Source organism: Haemaphysalis longicornis, unplaced genomic scaffold, assembly GCF_048455015.1.
Source record: "Haemaphysalis longicornis isolate Haplotype H1 unplaced genomic scaffold, Haemaphysalis longicornis Haplotype H1 scaffold_10, whole genome shotgun sequence".
NCBI classification, from domain to species: Eukaryota; Metazoa; Arthropoda; class Arachnida; order Ixodida; family Ixodidae; genus Haemaphysalis; species Haemaphysalis longicornis.
The window spans coordinates 47,826,828-47,841,188 of record NW_027526204.1 but is presented as its reverse complement, the minus strand read 5'-3'; the positions used below and the strand labels follow the sequence as shown (position 1 = coordinate 47,841,188).

Here is a 14,361-nt window from a genome sequence, read left to right as displayed (position 1 = left end):
ACGACACTGGCCGAAAAGCGTAAGCGACGGTGTCTTACGTGGCCATATTTGTCGAGCGAACACCATGTTTCACGCAACAAATATTTTCTACCTCAACAAAAACAATTCAGATTCAAATACGGTGAAAAAAGCAAAGGCATAAAAGGGCCATTTGCGGTACGGTGGCGCCATCTAAGTTGATTAACGGTAAACAAGGTACCGCAATCGTCCGCAGAGCGTTTCCTGTGATGTCAATGCAGACGTTACGAAAACACACAATTTGGCTGGAGAAGCAAAATTTTAACTTAACTTGATGAATTTTTCAGTGAACAAAGCATCGTTTGCTTGCGGACAAGGGCTTGCGGCACTGTAAAACACGAAAACTTCCGAGTAAAACAAACTTGTATTTTGTCCGCTCGGCCCCTTTGAGTATTGTTTCTGTTGCGCTGCAGTGTCAAACAACCAGGCGCGAGATTTTTCATTTTTTATTGTAATATAGGTATACATGCTCGCTGATGAAATTCATTTTAATGCCTATGCAAACTCCCCAGTTTTTCTAAATGCCCGCGTCAACATCTGGGGTGAAGAAATGGTTGATCGAAAAATATTTCATGTTTAACATTAATGATGTCGAAGCTAGATCTATGGTAATCCCTAATTTGTTTGGAGAGGCCGGAAAATGGTAAAAGCAATTTAAGGCATACTAAAAGTCGTTTATGCTCAGCAATCCCGTTGAGGTTAGATATTGTTGTAGTGACTTTAGGAGGTAACGAAAAATGTAAATCTAAAGTCTGTGCTTTACGGGTATGTTTGTTTATTATTTTAGAAATGCTCAAATTTAGATGGAGGTCGATGAATTGGTTTGGCAACATGATGAAACCGTATCCTAGTCGATGTTTGGAACATTGCAAGCGCCGAGAAGGTACATGGAACCAGAAATATAATTTTCCGCGTATTCACTGATGCCTCATGTTAGGTTTTCCAGGAAGGAATGGTTACGATCCTTGCATTTTTTCATTTTAGAGCTTCCGAGCACCGCACAAAGGCTATTCTTAATACGTACGTGCTTCAACGTTCCAGTAAAGGCATTGATGTAGATTATAATGAAACAAATGTCACCTATGTTGATTGTTGCTGCTATGACAAAGCGGTCTTTGAGTTTAGGACAAACTTACCTTTGGTCGTGTTGGTCTCTTCAACACCAAGTCTTGTAGCTCGGACGCAAAAAAATTGCCAGCGACGGCGGCTGCAAGTACGAAGCTGACAATCACCGATTCCTTATCTAAACCAGATGTTGACAGATTGATTTCCTGCAAGTTAAAGAATAAAAGTCATTTTCCCTAAGCACTAGTTTGTGGATATGCATAATTTCGGTACCTTCTGCAACGTAATCGTTTTGTGTCCGAGTCAATGCACGCGTGCGCTGTAGATGAAGGGTTAGAAAAAGTTTCTACCATAATGACGACAAAACATTTACTCGCAGTGGAGGTATTCGTCATCCACACGACTGCGAAATTACCAAGCGTAATCACATACATCTGATGCGCACTCTGTCACAAGCAAAATGTGGCGCTCACACAGCACCAACGTTTGTTTCCATTTCTGATTCAAACGCAAAACCTTTGTTCACGGCAGAGCATATTCTGCGAGTGAATCCCCTTCCCGGCTCAAGTTTTGAAATGTGCTAAGCACTCACGCGATCAGCAATTCACACGACGAGATGTCATTTCTAGCGCCATTTGGCACATTTGCTCTCATTCTTTCGATCTATTTCGCTGTATCTGAGACATTGGTCTTCCGCGAAACTGTCTGTCTGTCTGTCTGTCTGTCTGTCTGTTTATCTGTGACTATATTCACCTCCTTGCCCTCTGTCAAATAATTATGCCACGTATCTGCTGCCTTTGCGGCAGATAAACCACTGCCTTAGTTCGTACGTACCGCTTTGTTCAACCCAAAGAAAACCTCCGTAATTTCCACAAAGTTTTTCACGTGTTTCCCAGAAGAGGATATGATGTCGTTCTGACAGCGTAGATTTTCAGTGATGCGTAGTGCTTAGTGGCCTATGAGCGAGCGAAATGGGCATTCTTGAAGTTTGGTCGACCGTAGTCACCTGTGTGGTAAAACGTTTTGGTGTGCCTAGTATGTGTTACGTACTGCGTCTTTACTTTGGATACCTTAGTTCCCAGTATAGCTCAGGTACGTTTGTTTCATACAAAAGCTAACCGTATCTCTGCTTTTTTTTCAATACATTTTTGTCTTTTACTTTCAGGCATCTTCCCCGGTTTTCCGTGTTCTCCTTTTCTTTGTCATCGCATCAAAGTGGCACTTTATTTCATACCTGCGCGCTCTTTAGGAGCCAGTAGAGATTTCAAAGTTCATGCAACTTCCAAGCTTGTCCGCTACACAGCTGCCAAGCAGTTCAAGGGCTGCAGCTGCTACAAAGCATTTCAACGTCCATTTATGTAAAGCTGCAATGCGGTACCTAACGCAATTCGCCGGTAGTTGCATAGCAATTAGACGCCCAGAGCGTGCATTCACTAGGTAGCGATCACGTACCAGCTCTTCAGAGAACATACTACGCAAAATAGTAAAATGGTTGTTACCACAGGCCTGCGTCCAGCAAATTCTTTTCTTAGAGATTGCATCCATGTGCTGCGTGATTAGGGTTCAATATATTGCTAACGGGAATATTTACGGGGGCACCAACTGAGGCCCTACTGCCCCGGTCGTCGAAATGACGGGAGTGTTGCCTTTCGGCGTGGTGGTTTTACGGAGTGTTCGCCTCCTACCATTAGTTCCCCACGTAGAAGAAACTGTTGGGAGGGGCGCACCCTGCGTTCCCAGAATACAGGCAAAAAGAAGTCTGCGGTTATTCCTCTATGCCACACCTGCCTTCGGATGCCTTTTTTCTGACCATTTGTTTTTGCACTATGGTAAACCTACAATAGGAACATCAACCCATTCACTTCATATAATCACTTTCAGTGCTGTAGCTACACATCAGCGCGATGCCCTAAACGCTGGTGCTAATGTCTCATTTTGTGTGGTCTACTCTTTCAACTTGCAATCGAAATACAACAGGCTTTTTTGGCAATCTGCGAATTCTTTGCTGACGCCAACAATGATTTGGTTACAAACGCCGTGACAGCCTTGTCAACGTAATGGTGGGAGGACTAAGTTAATGCGCTTTTTATTTTAATACAGTACAGTAACCTAGACTGCGTGACTTTGTCTATGCACTCGAGCAGTGTTTTCGTGTCGACAACCGGGTTTATTTAAACGCGGCTCTGAGTGATTGATACGGGGAAAGTGACCGCATATTCTGTGAAATCGATTAATTGGGCCGGGCATGGCGCGAAGAGGAAAGTTTTATTTTGTCGCGCCGTTAATCTGAACTTTCACAACACACGAGCTTGTCGTCAGACGCCAAGGTATCTTCGTCCGCTGAGGCAAAATGGTGTTTCAACACTGGGCTTCGTAAACTCCCCACTATAACATGGCTCGCTGGGTTGATGGTCCCGGAGCAAAGCTGCGTCCTTTTGAAAGCTGTAGAGAGGAAACTTACGCGGATCCCCAGCAGGTCTCAGGCTAACAAAGAAAGGCGCAATTTTCCCGCACAGTAGTCAAAGGTAATACATGGATCTTTTGATTTGGTGCATTGAACCTCACTGAGAGCTTTTTGTGCACCAATGTGCGTATTCAGTTGCTTTCATAAACTTCTGAAACGGTAGTGCTGAAGCAGCGAAAATTAGTATCTTTAGCCTAATGCTCGTATCTTATTTTTCTGCCTTTTTGCATTGTATTGGTCGTTCAATTTCTAGAATAAAAGATCGTTTATTATATTAAGTAAAACATTTCGAACTGTTATAACTTGTGGATATTCAGCCTGTATGTCGTACCACAATGATGTTTCTCAAAACGTTCTCAGACGGTTTGGTCGAAAAAGCGCAACAACATCAAAATTCCTGTTTACAGGATCGCCGCCAATACACGTAACTAAAGAACACAAGAAACGCGTTCGCACCAAAGCTTGAAATGAGGGTGTGAATAATGTTATCAGTCACTGATGTTTGATTCTAAAACTTCTGTGTACGCGATAGGTCGTCGATCGAGCCAAACGATAAGAGGAAAGTTTCCTAACGCAGTGAGTTCGAAAGACAATATCCCCAAGGATAATATTTAACGTGACGAGGTTGTGGAAAAACACTCCATAGCGTGCTGTAGAAAGATACTTTGCTCAAAAAAAAAACAGAGAAACCAATATTAAGTTATTGCCTGCCGTTCATTGATGCACGGGATCTAGATCAAATGTATCATTGGAGTCTTCAACCGAAACTAAAAACAGCCTGCAATTTGTGACCGTATCTGCCCTATTGCACCCTACAATGGTCGTATACTGCTTGCTGGTAATGCGAATGCAAAAGCTAGAGCATCTTGCGTTTGTTGTGTTTTATCGCGCAGCACTTACGCGTCCGCTACTGTGGTTTGAGGGAGAGGGCGGCATGGCGTAGCGGCGCGAGGCGCTACGAGATAACCGAGGGAACAAAAGAGGCAACCGAACTGCCAGCTGGAAAGCGAATATGTGAGGCGAAGGGCGGTATGCCGAGGCCACTGCAGTACATCGGCCCTTCGGCGTCCTCCTCATCGCGTGGGTAGTCCGACCCACGTGACATGTGCGCGGGAGCTTCAAACACTATTTATAACAACATGCTCGGCGGCGGCGACGCTCTGCAATAGAACGGCAGAGTAGCGTGCGCCGCGGTTCGTTCGCTGATCATGCGATCACTTCCTGAGACACAGCAGCCATGCGAGGTGACAAAAAAGACTTCAGTTCGCACTGCGCACCAACGTCGGGTTAGGGAGTATAGTAACGGTCAACCATTTATAGATGCGAAGCATATCTTGCTCTGGGGGATGTCCCCCGTTCGCGCCCCGTCCGCAGCGCCTCTGATGCTGATTGTGGCAGGATGCCCCTAGGGATTGGCCAACCAAAGAATTCATCCCAAGATAGCTTCGCATTCAACCAGCGTCGTCATCTTCCCGTAGGGGAGCCGCTGAAGAAGAAGAAGGAGAAGACAAAGCTGTGAAGAGGAGGGCGTGTACGTTGCTCTCAGCCAGTGTACCAACGCTGACAGACACTACCGATCCTACCACAGAGACGACAACATCGACAAGAACATTATGGACAAATTTCGGCGCCTCGAGAACCACCGCCTACTCACCGTAACACAAAAGTACTTGCGTGCCTTTGCCACCGGTGTGTACCGGGATGCGGAATTCCCTGTGGCGCTACTAAACACCAGATCCCTCAACATAACGGCAACACAATAGAACCACACGGAACCCCAATTTCTTGTAAAAACACTACGCTCAATTGAAATTGCGAAGACGAATGACGGTGGAACACACGACGCAGACTTACGATGCGCTTTCGTAAGTCTGCATCGTGTGTTCCGCCGTCCTCCATCTTCGTAATTTCATTTTAGCCCAGTGTTTTTACAAGAAATAATGCACCAACAAGCCCAGAAGCAAGCTCTTATTGAGGAACCCCCCTGATGCTTCGCATCCTCATCGGGGTTCCCCACAGGAAGATGGTGTAATTTTTTGTGTGGCAACCGTCACAAAAAAATGTTTTAATCATCGTTTACTTTAGTGTTCAGCCTACATGATACGTTATCTAAGGGGAGTTTAGGGCCGATGCGTTTTGGTTGTTTGGCATCGCTCCCACTAAGTTGAGGTATCACACAACACTAAGAATACCTTTTTGTAGATTTCGAACTCACGCTTCCTAAAAGCGCTCATAATTTTCTTTTAATAAAAAGCCCAGAACGCAATGCGAGCCTCTGAAACATCACGGAATTTTCTTCAAACTACACTAACTGGGGAGTCTCTGCTACGCCGATGGTGGCTAGTTAGTGACAGTAATGCTAACCAGCTGACTTTAAGCTATAAATGGCTTTCCTATTTTAAATGCGGCGCATTTCTTAGGCTCGCCTGGTCCTGCGTCGTTGATGGCGGCGCCGCCCACACGCTCACTGCGCATGCGCAACTCTCCTCCTTACACCCACAGCTCCGCGATACTACACTATAAAAAAAGAAATAGTTAGCGTCGCCCGGTTTTGATCCCACGACTCTCTGGCCGCAACGGGAGGTACGTGGTGCTCCTCCCACTACGCTACAAATCCGGGACAGGAGCAAGTGCTACGAACGCGCCTTATGTCCTTGACTCATTCAAACTACGTCAAGAAGCTACTGATACAACGAAGGCACGCGAAGCTGAACGTCAACGGAAACGACGAACTGAAAACTTTAGGGGGGATGCTGAATTTCCCCTGGGAAAGCTGTGGCGGGAAGCGCCACGCGCCTTGCAGCTCAACCAGCCCCGTCCGCAGCGCCTCTGATGCTGATTGTGGCAGGATGCCCCTATGGATTGGCCAACCAAAGAATCCATCAAGAGATAGGTTCGCGTTCAACCCCCGTCGTCATCTTCCCGTCGGAGAACCGCCGAAGAAAAAGAAGAACGAGAAGACAAAGCTGCGAAGAGGAGGGCGTGTACATTTCTCTCAGCCGGTGCACCAATGTCAACAACCTTTACCTCACCAAAGCTGACGGAGACTACCGATTCTACCACAGAGAAAACATCGACAAGAACATGATGGACGAGTTTCGGTGCCTCGAGAACCACCGCCTACTCACCGTAACACAACAGCACTTGCGTGCCTTTGCCACCGGTGTGGACCCGGACGCGGAATTCCCTCTGGCACTAGTAAAAACCAGATCACTCAACATAACGGCAACACAATAGAACCACACGGAACCGCCACGATGCTTCGCATCCTCATCAGGGTTCCCCACGGGAAGATGGTGTAATTTTTTTTATCAGAATCGGCGGGTTGCTTAGTAATTGCTGAAACATGTGGCGAATGGTGCTGGGAAAGATAAGTGTGTCTTTTTAAAAGTGACCCTAACACCGCACGTCCTAATAAACCCCCTACCTAAACTCTGCAGCTTTCTGCCCTTTCTAGTGTCACGCCTGAAAAAAGTGGACCAGAAAAAAACGCATTTGCTGTTGCAGCACTTGAACAGCTGCGTCAAAAAGTAATAATTTCGAGCGTGTTTCCAGGATTCCAACCTCCATGGAGATATTTCTTTGGTTAGCAAAATTCGGGCTGGGGCCATCAGCTAGCGTATAGAACAAAGCTTCGTTATTCCTGAGCACATACTGGATAACCGAAACGATTCTTTGATTGATTGATTGATTGATTGATTGATTGATTGATTGATTGATTGATTGACTGATTGATTGATTGATTGATTGATTGATTGATTGATTGATTGATTGATTGATTGATTGATTGATTGATTGATTGATTGATTGATTGATTGTGGGGTTTTAAGCGCCGACGCTGCACAGGCGATAAGGCGCACCGTAGTGGAGGGCTCCAGGTTCGTTTTTACAGCTGGGGATCTTTAACGCGCGCCGAAATGTCGAACCCTCGGGCCTTCTACCAAAACCAGTGTTACGTGCAGTGAGAGCAACAAAGTTGCGTCTAATAGCGTTTGTTCTGCCCTAATTTGATGACGTCCCTAAAGTAACTCCCGGACCTGTTGACACAAGGAGACCCCTTTGGCTCAATGGTGACACAGAATCGGCAGTTTTTACGGGAAAGGAGCAAAAATATAAAAACAGATATCTGGCTTGCCTGCAGCTTGATGGCAGTCGTGAACTGGCGGAAGCTGTCCAGCACAGACGCCGTGAATAGCAAGCCTAGAAGCGCACACACGAATCCCGATGGCGGTAGACAGCGTTGCCATCGTATCCGTAGCAGCAGTAGAATCAGAACCTGTGGTAGAAATTCAGCATAAAACTGAAGCACTCGCACCTGAACGGTCTGGGTGGTTTCGTTTAGATTGATAAGCTCTAACTTGCGAGGTAAAATTTTCCGGATATTAGGCTGTTTGAAGTTGCACTCTTTTAAAAGAGCCGATTATGCGCATAGTAGTAGCACTTTTCTGGAGGTAAAAAGTAGGCAACGACACCTAAAAATAAACTAGGCTTGCCCGCTTAGGGAGTAATAAAAGTAATAGCGGTAACTGCTGTAAACTCATTCCGCTAGGAGGTTTCACGGTAGTTTTACCAAGACCATACATGATCACTTTCGTCCTTATGAGCAGGGTTACCTTTATATCAAGAATCCCAGCCTCCACCCATCGGTAATGTATTCAGGCTCTACCTTTATAACGCTACGCGAGATGCGAGCGAAAAATTTCTATAGAGGTGTGTCATCCTCAGTTGTACGCGTTTTCTGCTCTTTTCATATATGTACATATCTTCTTCCTATTCGGTTGCCACCTGTTTACCTACTCGTGAACAGTTTTGTTACGATATGACTAACGTGTGAGTTTTAAGGGTGGCGAGAGTTGGCAAGAGGTCTTCTGGGCAGGTTTCTTTCATTGTCATTTTCACTACCTTTTTATTAGCAATACATTTTTTTTATTTTTTTATATATTTATTTATTTATTTATTTATTTATTTATTTATTTATTTATTTATGTACTTATTCTTGTATTTATTTATTTATTTATCGGTTTATTTAGCAGACCAAGTGACATTGATATAGGAAAAGCTTCTTTATGGTCCTCCATTTTGCTGTTTTCTATTTGCGTGTCCTGATTTGGTTGGTACAACCAAACGATAGAGCTGGAATGCTATCCACCTTGGAAGCCTCCAGATTAATTGAGACTCGAAAAAATAAACCGGGACTGGTCACATCAAAAGGACGCTTTCTATCAAAGAATAATATGCATATGTCAAAAACCATTTGTGACTGCCTGCCATTCTACGTCGACGAACGTGCACTTGCGTGCACGAAGTCATTTCTGCTAGACTACCCGTAGTCTTTGCTGGGGCTCTTAAAATTGGTTTCACTAAGGGGAAGTCGGCGTAACTCACCAAAGAAAGCGCCATTGCGAAATCTGACGTAACTTCCCGTAGCAGGGATGTGCTGCAACACGTTGGCACGTCCACTTCCTGTAGAGCGAAGCAGCCTTTTGCGAAAGCCAGCCCTGCCGAAGCGAGCAACAATGCCTGCGCAGTGAAAAACATGTGCAATGTAGCCCTCGTTCTCATACAACGAGAGCCACTGATTTTGGAGGTTGTTAGATACCGCCCGTTGCCGCATCATGCGTGTGCACCTTCCTTCTGTTATCTTTCTTTTCATGACTTGTTTGACCCTATCGTGTTTTCTCCTTTCCTTTTTTCCTGCTTTTGCTTTCCTTTTTTCCTTTTTTCTGCTCTTTGTATACAAATGTAGACTCATTTCCTTTCGAAACTGCCTGTCTTACTACTTTTGGGCGCGACCCGTGCCTCCCACCAACAGAAGCCAAGTATAATACTCTCATGTTTCGGTCACCTGACCCTAATTTTTAGAACGGGTGTGTATGGGCAGATGTTCGCCTTTTGCGAGCATGGGCATATCTTCTTTGGGCATTCTTCTTTCCGCATGACTGCTTTTTTTGCCGATGTCAAACACGTGCTTGTGCATATCTTGTTTTACCCCTCTTTCACCCCTGTTGCCACGGGGGAAAGGGGGAATTGCCTTGTTATTAATATTTTTTTCTTTTCTCGTTATTTCTTTTTTTGTTTGGCTCTTATTTTCTCATGTTCGTACCGCGTAACTGTGGGTTCTTGTTATCCTTTTTATTATTTTTCCTCCCCTCTTCCACTTCTCTCATTCTTTTGCTGCCCACCAACCATGATCCTATTGTACAAACTCTCCCTTCTCTTGCCCTGCCCTCGCCCTTGCTATATTTTCTGTAAAATGTTATCATAAAGCTAACTTATTCTGTACTCTGAAGAAAGGAAGTCCTCTTCCTAAAAGGTCAGTAAATTTTCTTTTATTTTTAATGTTTTTCTCGTGTGTCTCTGTCTCTATTTACCTTATTTTGAAGGCGAGAGGTTAGGAATCGCGGATCAGGGAAGCAGACACGAGCCGATCGGAGCAGTCCGAGTGAACCCCGTCGTTCTAGGTGATGGCGATGAGGATTACCGACAGTCTTTTTGCTGATGATGAGGCAGCTCGCACTGGTCAACATGACCCATTCTGGGTAATGACGACTCTGATGCTTTTGCGGAGCATAGCTAATACTCTTCACTACAATCACCCCCCCGGGAAAGAGGGTAGCCATCCTGGCGACTCAAGGTGATGGCGAGAAGAGCGGGTCATAATAATGCTTCAGACGAGCAACATGCACTGTGTCACGTCCACGGCGTCGGAGATCCTGGAAAGGCGGTAGCGGCTCGACGACGTAGTTTACCGGGGAAGTGCGTTCAACAACACGGTGCGGCCCCTGGTAGTTTGACAAGAATTTCGAGCACAGGCCAGGAGTCCTGGTGGGTACCCAGAGCCACAAGAGAGAACCGGGAACGAAGTCGGGTGCGGGCCCGGCAGCCGTGATGGACTTTTGTCGCTCCTGCTCTTCAGTGGTGAAGGAACGCGCAAGCTGGCGACATTCTTCGGCGTGTTTGGCAGCCTCAGAAATCGGCGTGCACTCAGATACATCAGGGCGGTAGGGAAGGATGGTGCCCAGCATTCACGATGGCTCACGCCCATATAGGAGGAAAAACGGAGAAAAACCCGTCGTCGCTTGGATGGCGGTGTTGTAGGCGTACGTCACGTAAGGGAGTACAAGGTCCCAGTTTCCATGGTCAGACGCAACGTACTTGGACAACATGTCCGCGAGGGTACGGTTGATGCGCTCTGTGAGGCCATTCGTTTGTGGATGGTAGGCAGTGCTCGTTCGATGGATGACGCCCCTTAGCGAAAAGATCCCGTATTTTTAATGTATTTTGAATGCATTTAATACATATATTAACTTTGTATTTATTCTGCATTATTTTGTCCGCATTCCAAATGCATTTCGAATACATTTACAATGTATTTAAAATGTACCTCAAAAATACGTAAGCAGTGCATGAAAAATATATATTTAATGCATTTTAAATGCATTAAAAATGCTCAGAAAATGTAATTTTAAATACGTGCAAAATGTATTAGTAATGCATTTTAAATGCACAGAAAATACTGCTTCAAATATACTCAAAATGCGTTACTAGTGTATACTAAATAAAACCTAAATACATTGAGAGATACCATGGCAATGTGTCTTAGGTGGAATTGTTAACGTTCAACTAGAAACTCTCATATTGTGGTTTCAAAAAGTTTAATAGGCACTAGGCTAAAAATATGCTCCATTGTGAAAATGTAAACCGGCCATGCTCGGAAAGCGGGCCAGCAAATGACTGAAAAGAACAGCATGTATGCGCACAAATTGGCAGTTTGAAAGTTTTTTATTGTACACCTCAGTCGAGTGGCCAATTTCGCCATTACTAAGTAGCAGGAATGAATGCCTTTCAGCCACCTCGGTAGCCAGCGCAGATGAAGCGTTGTGCGTCAGAGTCTTCGTACTTCGGATTCTCCACGCTGGAAATTTCACCAGCAGCTGCAGTGAAAAGAAAATGGGAAAATATTAGTGAAACACTTTTTTTAGAGGCAAATAAATGTCAAATCAATCAGGCCTTTTCTCTAGCCGTGCCAACGTCCCTCGCGAGCAAGGATTTTTTAGTTTCTCCTTGAGAAAAAAAAAACCCGCCGTGAAACAATGCCCCTTTGAAGGACGTAAGACAATTTATGTAATGGTAAGCATAGTTTATATTGTCATGCGGCATCGGATCTTCAATACCATTTTTAAGAAAGAATGGTGGCCGGGAAGGGGGGGGGGGGGGGGGAGGCTTATGTTTGGAAATTGTCTAGGGATAAAAATTAGCGAAAATTAGAAGAAAAAAAAGACAGAGCTAAGATAACAACGTTACCAAACATGCAACAGAGTTCTTAGAGTTATGCTACTACTTCTCTTTCTTAGGCGCTTGAGTTAACTTGAAACGGTGGCAATTCTAGTTTTCCAACTAACTAGGACAAAACTGGTCTGTGACCTCCCAGGACGCTAATAAAATAAGATAGGCAGTAATCTTATTAACTACAATTATTGTTATGTGTGCCATATTTCGGCGTCACCTTCTTCGGAGATTACGTTCTAAAAAAAATAGTGCGCAGCGAAACAATTTAAAAATGCATGGACAGGATTGCAGTAGAAAGCTTACATAAATGTCATTAAATTGGCGTGTGCACTCAACAATGCTTTCAAAGGAACGGCAAAGTAAGGTTATTTCAAAAAACAAGAAAAAATTCACGCTGTCCTTAAAATAACAAGCTCTTATATCGTAGGCACCTAACCGAAGCAATCAGAAACAAGCAACGCCAGAACACGTGTATTTGTGCTTGCACACACATGTAATTTTTTTGCGCTCCGCCGCACATCACCAGCAGGTAATTTTATACTTTTTGCTGTACACAGACAACGTCATCATTTAATTAGGGAGCCACGCGGAAAATAATTGTAAATGCTCGCGTCTTTAACATACAAAAAATATAAACACCTGTTAGCTTCAGGGACCATCAAGTAAAAATAGTTGCTTCATAAATACTCGTGACACCTAAAAGAAACTCATTTAAGTACACCCTTTAGACGCAAATGGAAAATTGAGGCTTCTAAACACACACAACCGCCAAGCTGCCCATGCTGTTTTCGGTGCCTTTGGGCACATTTCTGAAATTCTCCGGTGGCGTGGTCCAGCGTTAGCGCGTCGGGTTCCGCGTGTCTGTCACTCACGAGCGGCCGAAGGGCCTCTCGGAACGCGCACATGTGTTCGTGAATGCGCTACGAAATGATTACAGCGAGGAGGGAAAAAGTTGCAAGGAAACACAAAAGAGGAAGGGGCCAACGTCCTGAAGTTTCGCGAAGTTTTGGGGGGAGCAATCCAAGGAACAAAAAGAGACGAACCCGCCCGGGGGACCCGTTCCGGGAACCGAGGGGTCTCGCGCAGGGAACTGGTTGCCTGCCTCGAAGTCCCCCTCCCCACCCGCATTCCTTCTCCTTCCTTCCTTTGCTGGTTCTTGGTTCTGGGTGGCGGTAGGAACAGAAACTGATTGTAACTTAGGGGCTACTCTTATACAGTTTGTCTTAGATGGACAAATAATTTGTAGTCACTGGGCATGAAGCACCTTCGCTACTGCCACATGCACCAAAAATTACGTGGGTCGCTTTTAACATTTTTGGTCACTTCGAAACAGACGGCATAAACTCTTTCATGGCTTTAGTAGACAGAACGGCGACATGCGACCGACAAAAATCGCGAAGGCTGCTCGGATTCCCGCCGTATGGCCCGGCCACGCGCATTAGTCGGATGAATGTATGCCACAAACTGGCTTCCTTCCCCGTACGGCGGCTGCTGTGAACATGCGCAGCTGTGAGCGGCTGCTGCGAACAGAAAACAAAAGAAAGCTGCGTCCCTGGATACACTTCGCAAATTTCTCAAGCGCGTAAACATGGACGGCGGACTTTCTGTGAACAGGCTGTGCTAAAAACGTTCCTGACGGTTATGTGTTTAATGCAAGTGTTAGTCCTCAATGAGTACTCGATCTACAAGGAAACTCGTAGCAACAGTCCCCCGTCCACTCAGCAGGGCCGAAGCTAAAAATTAGGCGCAAAAAGGAAAGCACTAAAATCCATTTTTTTTACGTCTTCTTGCTGTCGTTGTTTTGTGAGTACATTCCCTTGCACGGCGTAGTTACGGTAGGAAATCTTGCTCGCAGGTGGAGGTAAGCTTAACAACCACGTGCGGATTTTATAAAGGGCATTAGCACTCTTCGATTGCAAGGCAAACATATGTCAATTAATTGTAGTGTGACACCGTACGCGCAAATAGCCGGTATATCGTGCTTACCTTGGCTAGACGGCCAACGCCGCTGCAACGCGCCGTCCAAGCAGACTGCGTCCACCCGACGACCGCGCGCTGAGGAGTCCGAAAGAGGACAGGCAAAAGAAACGCAGCGAAGGCAGACAAAACGTGAAGGCGGGGTGCGCCGCTCAGCTCGCGCCGCAGGTGCCGGGCACAGAGGAGGAGGTAGTGAGCGGCAGTGAAAGGCGCCGAGCTGCTCGCCCTCCCAAGCATAGCCAGGGTTGTCCATCTAAGGCGAATATTTTTCAGAAAAAGAAAATTTTCCAAGCCTCCACAGCGATACCGTCGTAACAACGCTGGCAAAGTGCAAGTGTTTTGGTACATATATATATACGTTGAATTCGATGTTTTTTCTTTGCCGATTGCGTTGGAACACCGCCGCTTACATATTTGTACGCCGAGTTTCTCTCTAATACGCAGAGTTATGTCTGCTTTAGACAGCGCAGTAACTGAGAGTATCTCCCTCAGTTTCTTTTATTATAAGTAAACATCGAGGAGAAATTCTCAGTACGTTTTTTCATTTG

General features: G+C 45.4%; 2 protein-coding genes across 3 annotated transcripts in view; both read right to left on the bottom strand.

Annotated features, from left to right (window-relative positions):
• LOC144158460 (ATP-binding cassette sub-family C member 2-like) overlaps window positions 1–14,361 on the bottom strand; it is a 104,499-nt gene that overhangs the window by 74,170 nt on the left and 15,968 nt on the right. The window contains exons 3-5 of the mRNA XM_077689341.1: window positions 8,933–9,067; window positions 7,683–7,823; window positions 1,155–1,289 (exon numbers count right to left, since the gene is read on the bottom strand). Coding sequence (XP_077545467.1) covers window positions 1,155–1,289; window positions 7,683–7,823; window positions 8,933–9,067 — 411 coding nt within the window. The remainder of the gene's footprint in view (window positions 1–1,154; window positions 1,290–7,682; window positions 7,824–8,932; window positions 9,068–14,361) is intronic.
• LOC144157725 (uncharacterized) lies at window positions 10,872–14,189 on the bottom strand. Of its 2 annotated transcripts, XM_077688507.1 has the most exons (3): window positions 13,823–14,172; window positions 12,880–12,998; window positions 10,872–11,481 (listed from the first exon to the last, which is right to left on the bottom strand). In XM_077688507.1, the coding sequence occupies exons 2-3, from the start codon at window positions 12,962–12,964 to the stop codon at window positions 11,393–11,395; spliced, it is 174 nt and encodes a 57-aa protein (XP_077544633.1). In that variant the 5' UTR covers window positions 12,965–12,998; window positions 13,823–14,172; the 3' UTR covers window positions 10,872–11,392. The 2 variants fall into 2 exon arrangements, with proteins under 2 accessions (XP_077544633.1, XP_077544632.1); XM_077688506.1 differs by lacking the exon at window positions 12,880–12,998 and having other exon boundaries at window positions 13,823–14,189.